A 23,063-nucleotide genomic window follows, 5' to 3' on the forward strand; every position below is an offset into this window, starting at 1 on the left:
ATATTCAGAAAGAATATTATCTTCTCTATGTAGTAGTGCCCCCCACATCCAAGGGGTATATGTTCCAAAACCCCCAGTGGATGCCTGAAACCACAGGTAATACTGAACCCTATATATACTGTTTTTTTCCTATGCATACATACCTATAATGACGTTTAATTGGTAAAATTAGCACGGTAAGAGATTAACAACAATAAGTAATAATAGAACAATTATAACAATATCCTATAATAAGCTATGTGAACGTGGTCTGTCCCTCAAAATATCTTCTCCTACTGTACTCATTCTTCTTGTGATGATGTGAGATGGTAACACACCTACATGATGAAATGCAGTGAGGTGGTTGATGTAAGCATTGTGATGTAGTGGTAGCCTCCTATTTTTTTAAAGATTTTATTTATTTATTTGAGGGGGAGAGAGAGAGAGGAAGGGAGGGAGCAGGAGCTTGCGGGGGGAGGGGCAGAGGGAGAAGGAGAAGTAGGCTCCCCGCTGAGCAGGGAGCCCGATGCAGGGCTCGATCCCAGGACCCCGGGATCATGACCTGAGCTGAAGGCAGATGCTTCATCGACTGAGCCCCTCAGGCACCCCAGTGGTAGGCTCCTATTGACCTGAACATAGGGCAGAAGGAGGATCATCTGCTTCTGGACCCAACTGACTGCAGGTAACTGAAACTGCAGGATGCAAAACCATGGCTAAGGGGGGATCCTACCATAACCTACATCTAGAATCCCATTGTGAAATTCCAAAGCCAGAAACTAGCTCAGTTTATAGTAGAACTGAATGATGGGTTTGTGGCTTGAATATCATGTCCTTATTCTAATCTGATGGTGATGCAAATATAATCTTTATATATGGTAACTTAGATTGTGTGTCTGTTTTCAGAGCTGATGTGTAGAATGTCTTTGTAAAAATCTCAGTTTTTGTTTTTACATTAACAAGTATGCAGGCAGTAGCTGTATTGATTCTGAGTTTGCTGAATTTTTTTCATTTCTTAGTTTCTAATTATGATTCCAACAGGTATTATCTTTTGATGCCTATTTAGAAGATGAAGTGCCTGATAGAAGTCAAGAAAACTATAGAATCAGACGCTATAAAATCTACTTCTACCTTGAAGATGACACAATTCAAGTAAATGAACCAGCATTGAAAAATAGTGGAATGCTTCAAGGTATCTATTTAAAGCAGAGTTCTGCTTCTCTTACTTCCGATGCCTGCCTTTATATATTGCCTTTCTCTAGCTTTTTAAAAGATGCCGTGTACTTGCAAGATGTCTAACTTGTTGGTGACAGTGAACATAAACATGCTGGTAGCTTGTAGTCGTTGATGGTGACTTACCCACTTTCTACCCCCCACACCTCACCATGGACCATTTCACTCACTCTTGTATGGCATATTCGTTTTCTGTCAGGCATTGCTCTAGTATGAGCAGACTCCCCTGTGTCTCTGGTCTTTTTACCATGACCATACTACTGCTTTCATAACACTTTCAGGAGAAGAGAGGAGACTGTTGTCCACTGCCCCTTCCAGATTGCTACTCTTTTCTTTCTTGAATTCGCTGCCGTTTGCTTCAGCCTCCCTCTCCTCCTCCTCATACCTGTTCACTAGAGACTCTGATGGTTCTTCAGCAGAGGGTCATTGCTTCTTCACCCCCTGTATGCCAGTCACCTTTATCCATAGTCCATTTTAACCAGACAAGAGTTAACTCTGCACCGTGGCCACCAGAGGAGCTAATCCTAAATTGCATTATTAGAAGTAGGGTGGAGATCGAGGGAGATGACTGATTTCTTCTGTTTGTGCTATGAGCTCTTCGCTTGGGACAGTACTGAGATCTGGATATGTTCAGGGGACAGCAACCACAGTGGTTAAAAGGACTGAAAATTTGTCGTGTGTAAGGTAGAAGAGTGAAAGGGATATTTGTCCATAAAGGGAAGACTCTGGTGTGCCTAGGAAATGTCTTCAGGAACCTGAAGGGCTGCCATGGGGAGGAAGGGTGACCTAATTTTCTGTATCCTCAAGGATAGGACCTAGGGGGTCAGAATGTAGGTTGGTAAGAAGAATAATTTTCTAGCAGAGAGCTGCCAGAGGTTGTAGTGGATGGTTCGGGATGAGCATGGGGGTCAGGGTCGGGTGTAGGGGAGGAGAGGGGTATCCCATATTTGTTTCATCCTTGGTATAGATGGATGGCCCTGGGGGCAGGTCAGGGGTTATTTTTCACTGATAGCTTAGTAGAGGTATGGTGAGGGGAGTCAGGTATTCGTTTGGTGGTTGGTGTAGATGACCTTTGAAGACCACTTCGAGCCCTCAGGAGCCATGATTCTTAGGTACATTTATTGTCTCTGTCTTTCCTGGAGTATTGTCATCTTCAACACCTTAAACCCTGAAATTGCCTTCTCCACTACAGTCTCTACTCCTTTGACATTCCCTAATTGTTCACACCCACCATCCTTGTTCTGCATTCTGCTAGCAAAACATATCCTGAGTCTATGTCTCTCTATGCCCTTTGCTACCCTACTAACCCAAGCTGCCTTCATTTCTTGACTAGAAGAATAGAATAGCTGCCTGATAGGTCTCTCTACATCCATTTCTGCGCCTCCTACAACCTATTCTCTACCCAGCAGCCAGAGTACTGTGGGGGGTATTATCTCGATGCTGTGATGGCCTCCAAGAAGCGTGCCTGTAGGCTTTCCCAGAGGCCACAGAACAAAGCCTCCTGGACCAAATGAAAATGCATCAATCACATGAGGCACTAAAACAATTCAAAATACACAATGAGAAGCAAGGGCAAAGAAACGGGGTAAGTTCACACACACAGGACAAGGTACAAGTGGGTGGAAGGACAACTCTGCCTGAATCCTGGGGTAGACAATGGTCCAGTCTGTCTTTGCTGTGTCAGCTTTTCCTGCCAGTAGTGTGGTTTGGAGACCAGAGTGGAAGTTCAAGTAAGGAGGACCACAGACAGAGGGGACCTTGAGCTATTGGCACACACTCTGTTGGCAAGACAAGGGGATAAGTGGGCCTGGCCACAGCTGTAGCTCACCAATAAGCTTGCTGAGTAGTCTGGGTTTTGTTTGTTTCTTGGGGAAAGGACACATGGGGCCAGAATGGGTGTCACCAATGAATGAGTGGCCGAATTAAGGCCTCATGAATATTGAGTACTCATGAATATTTACTGCTCTTGTATATTTAGTGCATCATGAATATTTAGAGCCCAGGTGCCTCATATGTATTTAATACAAATGGAAAATTAATTATTTCCTGGTCCTTCCATCCCTTTCTTTATATGTTTGACATATACATGTTCTATTTACTATCTACTTATTGTTGTTGTTTAACATATCTTAGGATTTTCTGCCAACGTGGAATAAATTTTTTCATTACTAACTACTTATCTGGGCCCATTACAGCCATGTTGATATACCACAATGGGTTCTATGGGAAGAAACAGAGGAATTTGGGGACCATGGGCCTCTGAGCATAAGGTTGTGATGAGGCAATATGCAGAGGACTTCCTTCAGTGCTCATGAGATTGAGGTTTTCTTAGCACATAGCTCCATTGTGTCTGGATGATGAATTTGGGGCCAGTCAGCATTGCCAAGAAGTGTCTGTTGAATGTCTACTCTGTGCCAGGAACTGTGCTAGGTTTTGGGAGAATGGACAAAAGTAAGACGACCTCCATCTCATAGAGCTTATGGGCAAGCAGGTTGGAGAGGGAAGGGAGCAAGGTGACTGGTCCAAGATTTTCACAATTGTTTTGGTTAGAACAAACCAGGACAATGATGGTAGGAATAGAAAACAGAGGAAAGACTTTCTAGACATTTGGCTGGCAGATTTGATAGGCCTTGACCAACAATTAAATATAGAGAATGAGGAAGGGGGATATCTAATGATAAAGCATCTACTTTAGCATTATCTCATTTAATCCCCCAGTGACCATCTAAAGTAGGTCATTCTCAACTTTTACAGAAAAAGAAACAGGCATAGAGAGGTGATTTGTTTCATCTAAACCTTAACTGATTGCCTCAGAGCTCACTCTGTGGTTGAAAAGATGGTGATGCATTCATAAAACCCAGAAGCATGGTTCAAGGAGCAACACTGGGGGTAGAGGTTGGGTATGTTTGTTTTGACACATGAGGCCTTTGAACGTGGGTTGGGACATCTGTATGGTGAGGCCCACCAGGCAGGTAGAATCTTGGGATGTGTTTTCAGGAAGAAAGTCAAGACTGGAGATGTGGACTGTGAATCAAAGGTGCCCAGATCATGACCGGAATGATTTGGCTTATTCTACCACGTTGGAAGAGAGGCTCTGTTGAGGTGGTGGAAAAAGAAAGAAGATTGGATTTAGTGTCTGTACTTGGTTTTACTAGTGGAGGGAGGAAGTGAAGGTTGGTGTGAGAAGATGATATGAGCTGTCCTCTTGTTCTTTGTGTTCTGACATACTATCCACTCCTGGGTCTTTTTATTTGAATGGAAGTATGACACATTGCGAAGGAACAAGATGTCTACAGACTCTTTAGGGTCATTTTTGGGGGGGGGGGATTTATTTATTTATTTGAGAGAGAACGTGAGCAAAGGAATGCCTGGGTGGCTCAGTCAGTGAAGCATCTGCCTTTGGCTCAGGTCATGATCCCAGGGTCCTGGGATCGAGCCCTGCATCGGGCTCCCTGCTCATCAGGGAGTCTGCTTCTCCCTCTCCCCGTGTCCCTACCCCCTGCTTGTGCTCTTTCTCTGTGTCAAATAAATAAATAAAATCTTTAAAAAAAAATAAGAAGCCTAGTAAGGGAATATCAGAGTAAAGCAATTAAGTGAACATCAATATAAACTTTTATAAATATATATTATTAATATAAAAATATGTATAAGAAAATATGTTTTGCTAAGGCAGTATTGTCACATAATTAAATACACTTAGGTAAAAGAGATGTTCGTAGAATTTAAAAGTTGTGGATTTTCTTTCTGTTAGGAAGTACTTCTTTTTATTTGTCAGAGAGTGAGCACAATTGGGGGTGGGGAGTGGGAGAGGGAGAAGCAGGCTTCCCGCTGAGCAAGGAGCCTGATACAGGACTCTATCCCAGGACCCCAAGATCATCACCTGAGCCAAAGGCAGACGCTTAACCGACTGAGCCACCCAGGCGGCCCTTCTTGCTTGTTGTTTGATGACACCAAATTTACACAAATGACAGACTGGAGGTAACAGAACATCCTGAACATTTATCAGTGACTTGCATTTGTTTTTATTATTATTTCTTTTTAACTGAAAGCTCATATTCCTGCAGCTTACTGCTACCTGTATAGTGAGTCTTTAGTTTTACTAAACTATCCAAGAAGAAAAATGAAATGCAACCTCTATGGGGATCTTGGAAAGGCTTATATAAGACTTTTCAATTGTCTCAGCCTCTTGATTTCAAATCTCACATCGGCAGATTCCAAAGGCAAACTGAAGTTAGTCATAATGATTTATTTGAAAGTAATTTTTAGGTGAGTGGGGGGGATTGTGATTCATAAAGACTCAGGGGTGGAAAAAACCAACTCTGAGTAAAAGACAACTTTAAAGCCTCTTGAAAATTTCAGCATTTCTGATTGGCTCTCTCTGATCAGGCTCTCTCTGATCAGTTTCCCTGAGGGAAGGCACAGTTCGAGGGATGTGTAGGGAATACATGGTCATCACGATATGTAACAAGACTGAATTTGTCAGCAGAGATACCTGGCAGGCTGTAGCAAGTACTGTGGAAAGCAAACACAAATAACCACTCTATCATCAAACTGTGTTTATTCAGCAAGAAACTGGTCTTTCTTGAAATATTTAATATGATAATTCTTGTTAAGGAAGGTCCATTCGGACAGAGGATACTTTGGAAAATCACTTAAGGGGCGCCTGGGTGGCTCAGTCGGTTAAGCGTCTGCCTTTGGCTCAGGTCATGAGCCCAGGGTCCTGAGATCGAGCCCTGCATCGGGCTCCCTGCTCGGGGGAGCCTGCTTCTCCCTCTCCCTCTGCCTGCCTCTCTGCCTATTTGTTCTCTCTCTCTCTCTCTGTCAAATAAATAAATAAATAAGGCTTTTTAAAATGAAATGATTGGGAAAAAAGAGCAGACAAACTCAGTGGGCCAGTGGCTCAGACCTTGGTGGGACGGGGTAGGGGGTGTTCCTTTCAGTTGTGTCTCAAGTGGCCTGAGACAGCTTCTCATGCACCTGTGGGCCCTGGGAAGGGGCTAAGGATCATATTTAGGTGACGCAAACGGATGATATTCCTGTCACTTCCATGGGGTTTCTATATTTTCCAAATGAAATGGGAGGTCAGGTGCATTTTGTTCTTTTGTGGAACTGACCATCCAGAAATTAGCACATCTGGGGGAATTAGCCTCCTTTTTAGTTGCCTCTCCTATCCTGTGATTTTTTTTTTTTTTTAGGGGCGGGGGGAATTTGGAAGAAGGCAGAAACAAAAGAGGCATGATGCCAAAATCGGCATTCAGTTACATGCAGCTTCTAATCAGAACGACATATTTTTAATGTTCATGAATCCTTGCTGGCAGAGAGATCTATGTTCGTTATAAGTCAAGTCACTGTCGCACTTCAAGGCTTGCTTTTATTTCTTGCCAGAACATCACTCTCTTTTTGGTTCAGTGTGTCATATGTATAGAATTTGTTGCTGTTCTGTTGGAATGTAGTTAAAACAACGTTACACCAAGCCAAGAATGTCAGAGGTTAATCCCAGTAGTTTTACTTCTAATTGTCTAACAGAATCATTGTTTGTCAAATACCACTAAGTCCAAACTAATCTATGCTAAAGAAAGGCTAATGATGAGAAACCTGCCATAAATTTGTGATGAGGGTGATACCAATTGTTCTCAGCTGAGAGCTGTCATCAGAACCTCATGGCCCACTGCAAGAATTTCTGATTCTATACGCCTGGGTCCAGATTATAAACTGGCTTCTACTTCCTAGTGAGTCCTTGGTTAAGAACACTGATTTCCACTAGGGACTTGTGTTGGCCCTTCAACACAGTACTTTTTTAATGTGTTTTTTATACTCTAAGATAATCTGGTCAAGCAAATGTAATCACAAAATGTGGCATTCATGTGTTACTCATTCATAATGGGCATGCACTACATCTTTTTTTTTTTTTTAAAGATTTTATTTATTTATTTGACAGAGAGAGAGTGAGAGCAGGAACACAAGCAGGGGGAGTGGGAGAGGGAGAGGGAGAAGCAGGCTTTCCGCCGAGCAGGGAGCCCGATGCGGGGCTCGATCCCAGGATCCTGGGATCATGACCTGAGCCGAAGGCAGACGCTTAACGACTGAGCCACCCAGGCGCCCCAACTGAGCCACCCAGGCGCCCCGGGCATGCACTACATCTTAGTACTGCATCCCATAAAGTGAAGGAGGCATGGTAGTAAGGTTGCCAGATAAAATACAAGATGCTTAGCTAAATTTGACTCTCAGATAAGCAATGAAGTTTTTAGTATGTCCCCAGATATTGCATGGGCCATACTTACACTAAAATTATACACTGTTGGGGTGCCTGGGTGGCTCAGTTGTTAAGCATCTGTCTTCAGCTCAGGTCATGATCCCGGGGTCCTGGGATCGAGCCCCACATCGGGCTCCCTGCTTGGCGGGAAGCCTGCTTCTCCCTCTCCCAGTCCCCCTGCTTGTGTTCCCTCTCTTGCTGTGTCTCTCTCTGTCAAATAAATGAATAAAATCTTAAAATAAAATAAAATAAAATAAAATTATACACTGTTTATCTAGAATTCAAATGTAACTAGGCATCCTATATTTCAGTGGACTAAATGTGGCAACCCCAGAGGGTGGACCTTGGGGAAGGGATGGTCATTGAATGGAGCAGAGGAGAATTTAAGAGTGGAGGTAAGTCAGTGGCCTGTGAAGACAGGTGTTTGGTGCATGGTGGCTACTCAGTAAATATTTGCTGAAGAAAGAAAGGAGAGGAGGGAGGAAAGAAAAAAGGAGAGGAAAAGTGGGAGACAATGTCTGTAACACAATGCAGGCATCAGAAATGGTAGCAGGTACTTTGAGGGATCAGAAGAGGAAATTCCAGTATCCACTAGAGAAGAAGACATTTGAGTGGTACCTCCAGATAAAGATGGAAGATGAAGGCATAATAGCCAAAAGGAACAGCATGAGATAAAGGGGTAGGAAAGTGGTAGGGTGTGGAGTTGGGAGGTATTTGGGAACAGATCCTAGGGTATGTAGGGAAAATGAGGCAAGAAGGCAATAATGCAAAAGGACCTAACAAGCTAGCATTTGGCGCTCATCCGGTGGCTGGGGGGGACCTGCATAGGATTATTCTTTCTTATTATGATCAAAAACGCAGAATTTTAAGTTTTGTATTCTTTTGCTACAAGGCAGGTGTCAGGCTATCTATATAGGAAAAGTTATTTTTATGAAACCAAAACTCCAAAGAGGACCTTTTGTAAAAATACAAATGGAATAGTCATTTTAGGGAAGGAATCATTGTAAACAATAAGAGGAGGAAAAGATACTCTATCATGTCTGATTCCAGTGAAGGGTCTTCATATTTTTAGGATACAAACTTAGTAGTCACAGTGACAGGTGGCAATTCCAGTTGAATATTCATTCACCTAAGAAATACCTGTCTCTACACTCAGATGGATCCTAGGTCTGCAGCGTTACTAAAATGAACTAAACATACGGAAAATTAAGGTAGAGGTAAAAGGTTGGAGTCTTAATTCTGGAAGGTGAATTTCTAAAAACCAAATTTAGTGGTATGAGCAAAGATCCAAAGCAAGTCCCAACTGAATAAAATGAAATGCATTAAATATAAATGGATATATCATCATTTTGATCTAAACCACAGGGAAATGTTAGAAAGTTAAAGCTTGCAGAGTATAATCAGATAGCAGGCCCTTTAAAAAGGAAGAGCGATTTAAAATAGGAGGAGCTTAAAAGCAGGCACGCGATGCCTGGACACCTGCCCTAATTGTCTTTATGGGGCAGTCAAGAAGACAAATGTTTAAAAATTTAAAGGGCAGATATAGTACTTCTGTTCTTGTTTTTCCATTTTATAGCATTATTTTTATTTATATACTTGATGATCTCAGGTTCTCTTCAGTGTGTGCCAAAGACATGCCTTCTTGCCCATTTCTTAGATATTCTAGAACAAATTCTTGCTGGTGGAGTTTCTGCCATTTATCATGGAGAACTATAAACACACAAGTATCAATAAATAGAAATTTTCGACCCCAAAGGACACAGTTGAGAGATGCCACGGATACATTATTGAAAGCTCTCAGATGCAACTGTGCATTTCAAATGGCCCACATTAGTTTTCTGATAAACATGGCATTGTGACTTTGGATTTCTTGTTATTAAAAATTGTCTTGTTTAGTTAGGTTTGCCTTCTCTTTTCAACCCATAAATGGTGATGGCCTTCTTTGTTACCACAAAGAGCTTCTCTGGCCTCTTCGGAGAACCATATCTGAGAGAAGTGTGGGAGCATAGATAAGGAAGTGTGAGGGTGTGGGAGCACAGATAAGGAAGTGTGAGGGTCTGGGATGTGCGGGCCCCTAGGGGTGGGGGGTGGGTGCAGGGAATGCAGTGGCCCTGGAGGGGGCATTGCTGCAGCGGGCAAGTGGGCCCTCTCCAGAAAATTGCTTTTAGAGAACAAAGAGGCTATTCTTTGGGAAGAGCAGCTCCATCTTCTCTCTCTCTTTTTCATGGTGGCTGGCAGCTCTTCTCCCCATTTCTATCCCATTTTGCCTATAATGCTCCCTCCTTTCCTTCACTTAAGTAATCTGTGACTATAGTTCAGTGAGATATAGTTCAGTGCAAACTGTGGAAAGTGCTTGTATTTATTTTGTTAAGCATTTATTTTTAAGTAATCTTTGCACCCAACATGGGGCTCGAACTCAGGACCCCGAGATCAAGAGTCACATGCTCTTCCAACTGAGCCAGCCAGGCGCCCCAGAAATTGCTGGTATTTACTTAAAGCTTCAAAACCCAGGTCCACAGAAAACAACTAATCCAATCAAGAAATGGGCAGAACACATGAACAGACATTTCTGCAAAGAAGACATCCAAATGGCCAACAGACACATGAAAAAGTGCTCGACATCACTCGGCATCAGGGAAATCCAAATCAAAACCACAATGAGATACCACCTCACACCAGTCAGAATGGCTAAAATTAACAAGTCAGGAAACGACAGATGTTGGCGAGGATGCAGAGAAAGGGGAACCCTCCTACACTGTTGGTGGGAATGCAAACTGGTGCAGTCACTCTGGAAAACAGTATGGAGGTTCCTCAAAAAGTTGAAAATAGAGCTACTGTACGACCCTGCAATTGCCCTACTGGGTATTTACCCCAAAGATATAAATGTAGTGATCCGAAGGGGCACCTGCACCCCAATGTTTATAGCAGTAATGTCTACAATAGCCAAACTAGGGAAAGAGCCTAGATGTCCATCAACAGATGAATGGATAATGAAGATGTGGTGTGTGTGTGTGTGTGTAATGGAATATTATGCAGCCATCAAGAAACCCAAAATCTTGCCGTTTGCAATGACGTGGATGGAACTAGAGGGTATTGTGCTGAGCGAAATAAGTCAATCAGAGAAAGACAATTATCATATGATCTCACTGATATGAGGAATTTGAGAAACAAGACAGAGGATCATAGGGGAAGGGAGGGAAAAATGAAACAAGACGAAACCAGAGAGGGAGACAAACAGTAAGAGACTCTTAATCTCAGGAAACAAACTGAGGACTGAGGGTTGCTGGAGTGGAGGGGGGTGGGAGGGATAGGGTGGCTGGGTGATGGACATTGGGGAGGGAATGTGCTATGGTGAGTGCTGTGAATTGTGTAAGACTGATGAATCACAAACTTGTACCTCTGAAACAAATAATACATTATAAGTTAATAAAATAATAATTAAAAAAAGAAAAACCCAAAACCCAGGTCCAAGATCTCCTGCCATTTGTTAGAGCGTGACCTTGAGCATATCACTTAACCACTCTGAACCGTGCTTTTCTCGTCCATAAACTGAATATTTATATTTCGTGCATTGTCTGCCTCATGGGATTAGTGGAGATTAAATGAGAAAATGTATATGAAAGCATATCCTAGGGCTCTGATGATGATTTGATTATTATTATTTGAAAGCTCTATAGGTGGGCTGGTTCTTTCCACCTAGAAAAATAGAAGATTCTTATTCAAAGTCTTACTGAACAGAAATCAGCACCAACTTGCTTATTTGAATTTTTATAATGAAGTACAAATGCAAGATAGATGGAATTTCTGAACAAGCTCCTGGCTGTTGAATAAATTTTTTATATCTTAAAAACTGTAACAATATAAGTATTTTTAAAGAGATATATAATGGTTTCTGAAAATACCTGAAATGCCCATGCTTTTATAGATGTTTAACTATGCAATTTGTTCTAAATGTCTAATCTTGAATGATTAAATAATTTGCATACTGTTTTCAGTGGCATGAATTAAAGGCTAATTGAAGTATAATTTTTTGCAGTAAAACTATATCATCTTTTATGTAGTACATTTAAAAATATTCTAGGCCAGTTCTAATTTTATAGTTTTATTATTTTAATTTAATGTACCAAGTAATTAAAAATTGCTACAGAGAAAAGATGAAAATGATTTTAGTTCACGTCCCCTGAACAGAGTGAAAAGATGACGAGGAGAAAAATGGAACAGAGCTCAACACAGTTCCTGGCACATAAAGATATTCGTTAAATGTTCCTTAATGAATAGGAATGAATAATTTCGAAGTATTTCTAGACTTCAGGAAAAGGTGCCATTTTTGGTGCTATATAAAATAGGAGCAAGATTGCTTGACATCTTTATACTAAAATGCTTCCCTACAGAGGTCCCCTAAGCCACTTTGACTTGAACCACTAGACCCTCAGCTTGCTCTGCTCACCTTTTCTCTTTCTCCCTTTACTCTTGGAGTAGATTCTTAGGCCAAAGTCAGTCACAGATGTTGAGAGGCCATTCTCGGTGGGTATCTTGCAAGCAGAGGCACTGCCTACTCTGTTCTGGACTGTCTCTTCAAGGATGTTTATATAGCAAACGGCTTTTGAAGACAAAGTGCAGGTTTGCTCATAGCCTTGGAAGATAGAGGTGGTGTCTCCTTCCAGAACAAAGGGAGGACAGGACATGCTTACTGTAGTCTAATAAAGGCAATGTCTCCCTGTGAGACAGAAAGCAGGAATGCTTATTGTCCATTTTAAGGTTTGGGTCCCTAAGCTCTCCTGTAACGTAACCCACCACGTGGGCAGGAGTTACGTGGACCTTGCTCTGTCATCCCGTGGAGCTTGAGGCTCAGGAAACTGGTGTAAAACATGCTGATGTTCTGGCTGCTATTATTGCTGTGAGTTTATCTCTAACCAAGGCAACTTGTGTCTTCTACTAACATCCATGAAACTGTGGCAGGCTACCTTGTTAGTTCGCACGTAGGATAAAAGCTCAGACCCTAAACAATTCCTGACAATAGGTTTCAGCACTGTTTGGGTAAGTTGGCCGGTATGGGTAACCACCGTGGTGGGTATACTTGGGGACCCTGGGTCCATATTCTCAAGAGGAGAAGTGAAGGGGCATCATAGGGTTAGCAGTAAAAGATGGACAAAGATCCAGAAACTTTGGCCCAGAATACTGTCTAGAACGATGAAGCCTCTAATAACTCACTTTGTAGGGGTGGTTGGGTGGTGGGCGAAGAGGTTAGAGCAAAGAAGATGCCATGAAGCTTCAGAGCAGCATGAAGTCCTTCATGTTCATAGAAGCTGTAAGTCATAGTGTTGGCACCTACCATATTGAAGCTTATTAGCTAATTTTTTTTTTGAGCCAAGAGGATGCATTTTTGTGAGCACTTTGCTTTGAGGTCATAGTGCTTTGTTTAGTGTGCTCACACTGAGTGCTTGTTCTGGAAAAAGATATAGTGGCAGTGTCTGGCCCATTAGGTCACTCTGTTTGTGCCCCTCTTCCTTCCCTAGTCTTTATGGTTTATTAAAGTACTTCCCTAGTACCACTTAGGCAACTTTAATAACATGCAAGGATGGTCAATACCACGGACCTCAGAAGTCTCAGCTCCCTCAGGTACCCTCAGAGTTTGAACATAGTAATGCTGCCTCCAAGAACCAGCCCTTTGCCTACTTCCCTATTGTGGGATGGCATTCAGGGTTGTTACGGAGATGTGCTGTGACCTCTTCCTTGTTAGTCACCCGATGAAACAGTTGTGTTTGGTTCCACACCATAGGAACTTTTATCCGGCGTCATCGGATTTCGCTCCCACCTCCTGATGAAGATCAGTTTTATACTGTGCATCATTTCAATATCAATATAGACATCATCTTTTATGGCTGGACATTCAAGATTTATGACTGTGATACGTTCACAAAAAACTTTCTGAAGAAACTAGGAGTCAAATTAAACCCCCCGGGACAGTGTCCAGAAGATCCTTACATGAAGATGCGGAGAGAGGTAAGGAGTTGATACGTCCATGAGTTCGTGCCTTCCGAATGAGAATCCAGAAAGGAGAGTCAGTAAAGGGTATCTGCACTCCTGATGCAGACGTGAAAGAACTTTTGGGGTCATAGTCACTGGAGTGGTCCTGTTCTCCTCTAGGCTGGAGGGAACTCTGGGTGTTGACCTCAGGGCAGGAAAGCCTCACTCACTGCCCCCGACCCCACTCCTATCCATGGAGAGTCTCCCTTCCAGACAGTAGGAGTCTTCAGTGAGCCGCCCACATGGGACAAGTTCTAAGAGCCTGCAGTTGGCTTTGTGGTCACCGACAGTATAAGAGTTAGGTCCACAATTACCTGGCCTGTTTTTCCCCATTTTGGTTGCCTAACTCTGGGGAAAAATGTTTGCTTCTGCACTACTGATTTATTGCACCACACCTTGGGTATACCTTTTTCTTCCTTCCCCAGGACTCCCAGCTCTAGCGATGGTGGCATCCGACGTAGAGATGTTCTAGAGGAGTGGGGAGAGCCATGATTCTGGTGTACCCTGTTGTAAAAAGATGTTTGTCTTCCAAGTCCGACCCCAGTTAGTATAGGGAGGCAGGAACCAGTGTTAGTAGTAGTATTGTTGTCTTTCTATAGTTGTCTTTTTTTTTTAATGATCCTTTGGCCCAAATTTTGTGTTTTTTACGAAAGAATCTGAATACGCAGAAGAGCAAGTGTCAGGTGGAAGGTCACATACCTAGCCAGTCTTCTCACTGGGACTTCACCTCAAATCTTTTGCTGCCTACCCAGAATTTGATTATTGTCATTTTCTTTTTCACTGAAGTATGATTAGACAGAGTAAAATAGATTTTTTTTTATTTATTCATGAGAGACAGAGAGAGAGAGAGAGAGAGAGAGAGAGAAGCAGGCTCCCCGCAGAGCAGGGAGCCCGATGTGGGACTCGATCTCAGGACCCTGGGATCATGACCTGAGCCGAAGGCAGACGCTTAACCATCTGAGCCACCCAGGCGCCCTAGACAGAGTAAAATGCACAGAAATGAAGTGTACAGTTGGATGAGTCTTAACAAATGCATACATCCATGTCATCCACACCCAAATCAAGATACAGAACGTGTCCATCCCCCCGGAAACTTCCCTCTTGGCTTTTTCCAATCATTCGCTCTTCCCACTCAGGGATAGGTAACCACTGTTCTCATTTCTATCCCTATAGATCAGTTTAGTTTCATTCCTATTGTTTCTAAAACTTGTAATTAATTTCCTTGCAGAAAGATAACATGAAATTTAGAATAAAATCCTCCTTTGATTCTGCTTTGATCTCTTGTTCAAAGCTGCGTGTAGGGTCATTCATCTGTTCCCACCTCCTGGCCCCAGCAGAGTTATCCTTTAATATTGTAGGCATTTAATATTGTAGGCATGCAGCCTTCCTGAGAAATATGTGTTGTTGATCCTGGCATATTTAAGGTGAAGTTCCTATGGAATTATACCTGTGTATATTGGCATATAAGCAGATTTATAGTTTGGGTTTATTTTTATTTTTTCAAAATGCCCTAGATGACAGAGCCTAGATAAACATAAAGTCTATGCAACGAGAAGAGAGAACCTAAAAGAAGAGTCTGCTTAAGATTCTCTCTCCCTCGGGGCACCTGGGATGGCTGCACTCATTTGCTAACAGTTGGTATTATACGATAGTGATTATGGATGATGATGCATTATATTAAGTACAGAGAACATTGTGCCATTTCATAGGTTTATGATGAAAGAAATCTTTTGTGCCAGGAATCGAGAATAAATACCACGAACAGCCAAGAAATGTTTTAACTAATTTCCTTTCCGGTTGGGAAAATCATTTTTGCATTTATTCCCTCAGGGAGAAAGCTCTTCAATAAATATAGCAATCTGTGGAAAATTAGGAGTTTAATGAGAGGCTCTTATATTGACTTTAATGCATTTACTTCTCCAATGTTTGCTGCCTTCAAATATAAAGTTAAAATTAAACAATTTAACTTAAACTGAAAAGAGCCCCAATGGTGTATAATCAATAATGCATTTCTTAAAGGCCTTATAATGCAAAGAAACATTTTTCAGTTAGTGAAAGCAGAGGTCGCATCATTTCATTTAAATATCCAGGATAAAGAAGAAGGATAAGAGCCTCTGGAAGGCCATGATGTCTCTCCCAGTCTTGGAGTAGGTCTGCCACTAGACTGCCCCAGACAGATAAAAAATTCTGAGAACTGACAAATACGATCACATAACCCGATATGAGACTACTTCTCCCTTGCCAGTGAGCACTTCCTTATATAACGATCCTATTTGGCTACATCAGATAGAATGGGGGCAGTTATGCTCCAACACAGGGCTGAGAACATGCAAATAGAGCCCCATCAGGAAGCCCACAAAAGTAGGGGTACCTGGGCTGGGGGACAGAACCCATGCAACAGTTCTGTGCGGCTTTGGAAGTTCTCCATTTGCTCTGCTCCTGTTTCCACACCCTTCCAGATCCTTGATAGGTAAAGCTTTGGAGCAAAATAAAACTGTGACTGTGTTTCTTCCCTTTTACTTTTACAAAAATCTTTGGATGAATAAGAAGGATATACAGATATGAATTCTCAGTGAAGAGACAAACAGATTTTTGGGGGGGTTGAGATATAATTAACGTAGGCTCAGACATACAAATTTTAAGCGTACAGATCAACAAGTTTTGGAAAATGTATGCGGTTTAATAAGTGACACAAAAATCAAGATGTGGAATATTTTCGTCACCCAAGAAAGTTCCCTTCTCCCCCCCTTCAGGTCAGTCCCCTACCCAGAGAGGCAACTACCGTTCCAATTTCTGTCACCACACATTAGTTTTGTGTGTTCTTATGCATTTTAAGTCTTGGAGCAAAGCCAGTTTTCAAAGACATCATCGAAGTGTATTTTAGGGTATCAAAATACTGTTTAATCCCAAATGCTTCCTACTAGTGGATTGTCTGTATTTTTAAGGTGAAAACTGGCTGCAGGTGTATATACATGTATGTCATTAATGCATTGACATTTAAAAAAAATATCACGGCATAGTCAAGGGGCAAGATCTCTTTATGTTCTCTGATTGCTTGCATCCCAGAAGTGACGGTGCACCACTGCTGATCTTGACTTCTTTTTCTGTTTTCAGACACTAGACTGCATGGAGCCCTTACGTCCCTATGAGTCCTTTGACACCCTGAAACAGTTCCTTGAGTACGATAGGAAGGTGTTACGTTTTTTCTGCCTGTGGGACGACTCAGCCTCGGTGTTTGGGGACTGTAGGGAACTCATTCTGCATTACTTCCTGTCTGATGATACCATTGAAGTCAAAGAAGTGATGCCACACAACTCAGGCCGGGATGCTATGTCATTGTTCCTCCAGAGGAGAAAGCTCCCCAAGGTGAGCAGCAGACACAGAACCCCTTTCCGCGTTTGCCTGTGGGCTCAGAAACTCTCATCACTCACTGTCTGGCATGTTGGGACCATGGACCATGTATCAGTTACCATGGATTAGTACAGGTGTTTAGAAAAGCTTCATTTTGTGCTAGTAAGATACCTCTGTGAAAGTACCATAAAAGATACGACAAATGGAGGTAGGACTATTCTGGGTTTCATTAAGGCAAGTAAAGGAAGAAAGTCAAATGCAAGAGAAAGTGCATATTCATCATGGAGTTCATAATCCGTCTTCTGAACGTAGAAGACTCTCTAGTTAGAACTGCTTGCGGGGCGCCTGGGTGGCCCAGTCGGTTGAGCATCCGACTCTTGGTTTTGGCTCAGGTCGTGATCTTGAGGTTTTCTGCTCAGCGTGGAGTCTGCTTAAGATTCTCTCTCCCTCGGGGCACCTGGGTGGCTCAGTCGTTAAGCGTCTGCCTTCAGCTCAGGTCATGATCCCAGGGTCCTGGGATCGAGCCCCACATCAGGCTCCCTGCTCTGTGGGAAGCCTGCTTCTCCCTCTCCCACTCCCCCTGCTTGTGTTCCCTCTCTCACTGTGTCTCTCTCTGTCAAATAAATAAATAAAATCTTTAAAAAAAAAAAAAAAGATTCTCTCTCCCTCTACCCCCTCACCAATAAATAAATAAATACATCTTAAAAATAAAAAAAAAAAAATTGTTCACGCCCTTGGGTAGGGCACTGGCCTCTGGCCTCTGGCCTCTATAGCCTACTGAGCAGATTGCATGGTTTTGGTCTGTGTTGTGAATAAACAAACACACACACGGGCACACATGCACACACACACACCCCGATAAGCATATGCACAGGAGTGACTCTTAGAAGAGTAGCTGGTAGCTACTGGCTAGTGTCAGGGACAGTTTTACATTTTATTTACTATTGAAAGAGAGTTGTGAGACTGATTTCTACACGTTTATGGCCATTTGAGAGCTAATGTAACTTGGGTGCAGCAGAAACAGCACAGAGACAGAAGACCTGGGTTAGAATTATGGGTCTGCCACTTAAAAGCTGTGTGACCTTCAGCAAGTCACTTAACTTCTCTGAGTGTATTTCCCTATCTCTAAAATGCTATTAACAAGGCCTCCCTCTGGAAGTAACTATAAAAGCTAAATGGGATAATATAGTAAACAAACCCACTAAGAACCTATAAACACTAGCAGGACACATAAAAACATAAAAGCCTTTCCAACAGTTCTGTGTTATGTTTCATTTGTTATTTGGATAAAATATATTTTTTAAATATTTTTAAAATTTATTTATTAGAGAGAGAGCACACGTGCACATGTTGGGGGGGGAGGCAGAGGGAGAGAGAGAAGCAGATCCCAGGATTCTGAGATCATGACCTGAGCTGAAGGCAGATGCTTAACCAACTGAACCACCCAGGTGTCCCTGGATAAAATATTTTTTAACTTTCTTCTTACTGTGACTGAGGAGGTTACCGTGACACTCATTTCTGATACAAACAACCGATGGTTATTTGGTCCTCACGGGAGGCTCTCCCAGATTCTCTGAGCCCACCACCAGAAACCCTGCTGTGTTGCTTGGGCTGGGGGGAAGAGGCAGGATCTGTCCCAGAGGGGGCTCTGGGCTATGCACAGCAGGTGGCCAGGATGCACCTGGGAAGTCTGTTTTTAGAATGGCTCTGACCGATACATGAATTATAAAATAATAATGATGCACCTGACATTTGCAGTGTGTCTTGACATCAGTTGCTTCATTTACTCATTCATTCAGCAAATATTTATCAAGTGCCAGCTTTGTGCCTGCTCTGGGGTTACAGTGAGAAAGAAAATGGATTCAGTTCCACTTCCTGGAACTTACATTCTCATGGGGAAGAGAGAAAATAGCAGTAGGTATTCCCTTGACACTCAAACATCCTTTGAGAAAGCGAGGAATCGGTACTATTATTGCAGTTAGATGACAAAACTGAAGTTCTCAGAAGGTAAATACCTGGCTCCAAGTCCTGTAGTTAGTAAGCCGTGAAGAGAGAATGTGCTCCAAGTGTACTGTTTTTCTCTGTTACGTGGCTTCCTTACACCCCACACCTCATAAATTCACACATTTGAACTTGCGTTTTATGTCACACGTTATCAGGGGTGATTCAGGTTTCTCATCGGTATGTGATAAACTGATCACTACCAATTTACATAGGTTAGTTAAAAGATTACCCGCAGCTCACGCAACTGCTGAGACCACCTCCAGTGCACGGAACTGAGGAGTATCTCGGGTTGCTCCAGGCCACAGTTTCTGGTAGAGGCTGACTGCACTCTCTTGTTCTTGCTGCCTTGCCACGCCACCTCTCTCTCGGCCAGCTAGTGTTTCCTGAGCTCAAGATTGGGCAGGATGCTAAGCTGAGTAAAGAAGGCAAGGCATGGTTTCTTCCTGAGGGCATTTTGTAGTTCAGTGCAGAGAAAAGGAGATGTCTGCTGATGAGGCATTTAGAGAACCACAAGGGGTGCTTTAACCATGTGGGAGGTGCTGTGAAGGTGTGGACCGGGGACAGGCCAGGAGGATGGGAAGGGTGAGGGGAAAGATGGGCCTTTATTAGGGCCTTGAAGGATGGGTATGGAAGTATAGGGAGAGGTAGATGGAGGATGATGGCAGAGAAGAACTGTATTAGGGAGAGGATAACTAAATTTCCCTCTACCCTTCAAGGTTCTTGCCTGAGACCATGTCCCACCACCACCCCCCACACCTGTAATAACAGACAGATTACCAGGAGAAAAACCAACAAACGTCTAATTACCTGCATACCTCCTGTATGGAAAGGAAAACGGAGTAACTCCCTGAAATGGCCCAGGCTACCACCTTAAATGTCATCTCCACCTAAAGATGGAACAAATTGCCAGGGGAGGTGGGAAGGAGGCAAGTTATAGGGGGTCAGCAAGAAAAGCACAGTAAATAAGAGGAAGGTTGTAATGCAGATTTATGTGTCATCTTTTCTATTAGAGGTTTTAGAGATTTCGAGTCTTCTTTCTTTTCCTGGTACACAGAGGGAGACACTCTTACAAATGGAGATTTCTTTATGGATGTAAATTTTTTTTTTTTTTTTACAGAAGGGTATTGTACTCAGCTTTTCCTGTGTCTGCTGTTTCTTAAAAATAACCAGCTCAAGGGGTGCCTGGGTGACTCAGTCGGTTAAATGTCTGCCTTTAGCTCAGGTCATGGTCCCAGGGTCCTGGGATCAAGGCCCACATCAGGCTCCTCGCTCAGTGGGGAGCCTGCTTCTCCCTCTGCCTGCCATTCCCCCTGCTTGTGCTTGTTCTCTCTCTCTCTCTCTCTGACAAATAAATAAATAAAATTTTTTTTTTTTTAAAGATTTTATTTATTTATTTGACAGAGAGAGACACAGTGAGAGAGGAAACACAAGCAGGGGGAGTGGGAAAGGGAGGAGCAGGCTTCCCGCGGAGCGGAGAGCCCGACGCGGGGCTCGATCCCAGGACCCTGGGACCATGACCTGAGCCGAAGGCAGACGCTTAACGACTGAGCCACCCAGGCGCCCCGATAAATAAAATCTTAAAAAAAAAAAAAACCAGCTCAAAATAATCAATACACCCAAGAGGCATATTTTGGGATGGTGTGTTTGCTCGCCTTCACATACAATGCATATTTCCCACTTGAGCCCCTCACTATGACCAGCTTTGTGTTTAGTAGGCCATCTACCACACCTTGTTTGGATTTTGTCTTCCAGTATGGCCCACCTGGAGTCTATCAGCCAGGCCAGATAACAGATCGAACAGTTCTTAATGTGTACAGTGGCTTGACAGAGAACCGAGCGGACGGCTACCTGTTGGATAAATACAAGGTGAGGAACTTCACGTTTTGTTGCTATTTCCAGTGTAACTTTCCTGGAACCTGAAATGTGCAGTGAGTCACAGATTCTGTTGTGAGATTGAATGAAGTTAATGAATATATAAATGCATGCGTTGCACCGCTGTCTGTCAACACTAAACAAGCTTAAGCGCGTATATAAATATATTGCCGTTTGCAAGCAACTACATTACTAAAAGACTTTCCAAATGTTAACATCGACTGCTTGTCTTGGTTTGGCTTTAAAAATTCTGTTACAAATGATATAATTGAGGGGTGGGTTTGTTTTTTGTTTTTTTGCAATTTTTTTTCTTTTGGGAAGGGATGCCTAGGTCTTTGGAGGGTCTGTGGTGCCAACACTTTGTTCCTTTGTTTTTATTAGCTAGGAAAAGTAGATCAAGAGTTTTACAAAGATTGTGACCTGTTCATAGGAGCCACCATCAATGTGTGGGGAAGGAAAGTGCTTCTTTGTGACTGTGATGAATTTACAAAGACTTATTATAAGACGAAATATGGAATTGGTAAGTGATATGTATGTCCATTAGAAAATAAAATTTAAACTTCAGAACCTTTGTTCCCTACGTAAGATTTTACTTTTGAGTTTGAAAGGCTAAGCTCATAGTAGCTACCATTTATTGAACATTTGCTCTCTGTCGGGCATTTGTTGGCTTCCTTTCTCCTAACAACGATTCTAGGCTCATTATCTCCATTTTAGAGGTGAAGAAACTGAGGCTTAAAAGGGGCTAACTTGTCGAAGGTTATGCAGTGAGTAAAGGGTGAGCTGAGAGTTGAATTTGCCTGCCTGATGCCAGAGGCTTTGGTTTTCCTTTATAGCCAGTCACCTGCCTTATTGCAATATGGCGTCAGTGTTTTCTGGTCAAGCAACTGAAGTGGGAATCTGAATATTTTTCTTTTCACTGAATTCTTGCTTACTACAATGGTTATACTGCTTATTTAAGTTCTCTGGGGAATTCTCTTGTGCCAATTTGCTCTACCTTTTCTGGTGAAGCCTGGCTACATTTCCAGCTTTTCTCTCTTCTTGGGTATCAGTTCTGTTCAGATGAGTTCAGTTCAGAATGAAAACGGGTGATTTATTAAGAATTTACTAGGCACAGGTTATTGTAGTAGGACTTAGGAGCTACGGAGTTAAAGAGTTTCTTGGGCTGGAAGGAGAGCAGAAACCTACAGCACATCGGATGGTGTTATGAGGATCACAGAAGCAGGCGGAGGATCTGATATGAAACCTGAAAAACAAACCCCTCATTTGTGAAACCTGTCAGCCAGCTCTGCCCCTTTCCTGGGCCCTGTTCCAGGTACCTGCTGGCACGAGGCTAAGGGGGTGGTGGGAGTTGCCAACCTCCCAGGTTGGGGTTTGGCTGGGGTGGGAGTGCTTACTCCTGCACTCCTCTCCGAACCTTGGAGTGTTCATGTGAGCACACTTTCCTGAAGGAGGAGATAGAAGCCAGAAGCACAGCTATCTAAAAGACAAAGTGCTTTTTCTCTAGAATGAGACGAGCACCTCATGTGTCTTGGTGTCCCATTGTGTAGAGTTCCTGGCCTCCTGGGAATCTCTCTCTCTCTCTCTCTTTTTTAAAGATTTTATTTATTTATTTAGAGAGACTGAAGGGAGGCGCAGAGAGAGAGGGAGAGAGAATCTCAAGTAGGCTTCACGCTCAGTGCGGAGCCCGACGTGGGGCTCAATCCCAAGACCCTGAGATTACGACCGGAGCCAAAACCAAGAGTCGGATCCTTAAGCAAATGAGCCACCCAGGCGTCCTCCCTCCTGGGAATCTTTATATCATGGGAGAAGGCACATAGCACACACAAAGGGTTGGAATTAAAAACACTTTGAATTTCACTCTTCAGTTCATTAAGGGAATCTGTTCCACTGCATCTGCATGCCAGATTAATCAAAATGTGTGGGGCCAAATTGGTGGTCTCTCCTAACATTCGTCCTCTTTTGTGGACACCATTGGGCATATTGGTTTTGGGGACTGTGAATAAGAGGCAGCCAGGAATGTGAGTGTGGTGGTTATTGTAGAGAAGTTGCTGGTGGCCCATAGGTCCTTGGGAAGGAGAATTTGGTTTTTAATAAATGTCAGTGTCTGTTTAGAATCAATGTCTTCAGTGTCGACTTAAAATTGGAAAAAAGGGCGCCTGGGTGGCTCAGTTGGTTAAGCGACTGCCTTCGGCTCAGGTCATGATCCTGGAGTCCCGGGATCGAGTCCCGCATCGGGCTCCCTGCTCGGCAGGGAGTCTGCTTCTCCCTCTGACCCTCCTCCCTCTCATGCTCTCTGTCTCTCATTCTCTCTGTCTCAAATAAATAAATAAAATCTTAAAAAAAAAAA

General features: G+C 42.9%; 1 protein-coding gene across 1 annotated transcript in view; it reads left to right on the forward strand.

Moving 5' to 3' along the window:
• Positions 1-23,063, forward strand: part of EFHC2 (EF-hand domain containing 2) — a 153,739-nt gene that overhangs the window by 34,182 nt on the left and 96,494 nt on the right. The window contains exons 2-6 of the mRNA XM_081808970.1: positions 1,018-1,168; positions 13,242-13,465; positions 16,604-16,855; positions 20,597-20,710; positions 21,098-21,236. Of these exons, the coding sequence (XP_081665096.1) occupies positions 1,018-1,168; positions 13,242-13,465; positions 16,604-16,855; positions 20,597-20,710; positions 21,098-21,236 (880 nt within the window). The remainder of the gene's footprint in view (positions 1-1,017; positions 1,169-13,241; positions 13,466-16,603; positions 16,856-20,596; positions 20,711-21,097; positions 21,237-23,063) is intronic.

Source organism: Leptonychotes weddellii, chromosome X (assembly GCF_054177405.1).
Source record: "Leptonychotes weddellii isolate Sample4059 chromosome X, ASM5417740v2, whole genome shotgun sequence".
Lineage (NCBI taxonomy): Eukaryota > Metazoa > Chordata > Mammalia > Carnivora > Phocidae > Leptonychotes > Leptonychotes weddellii.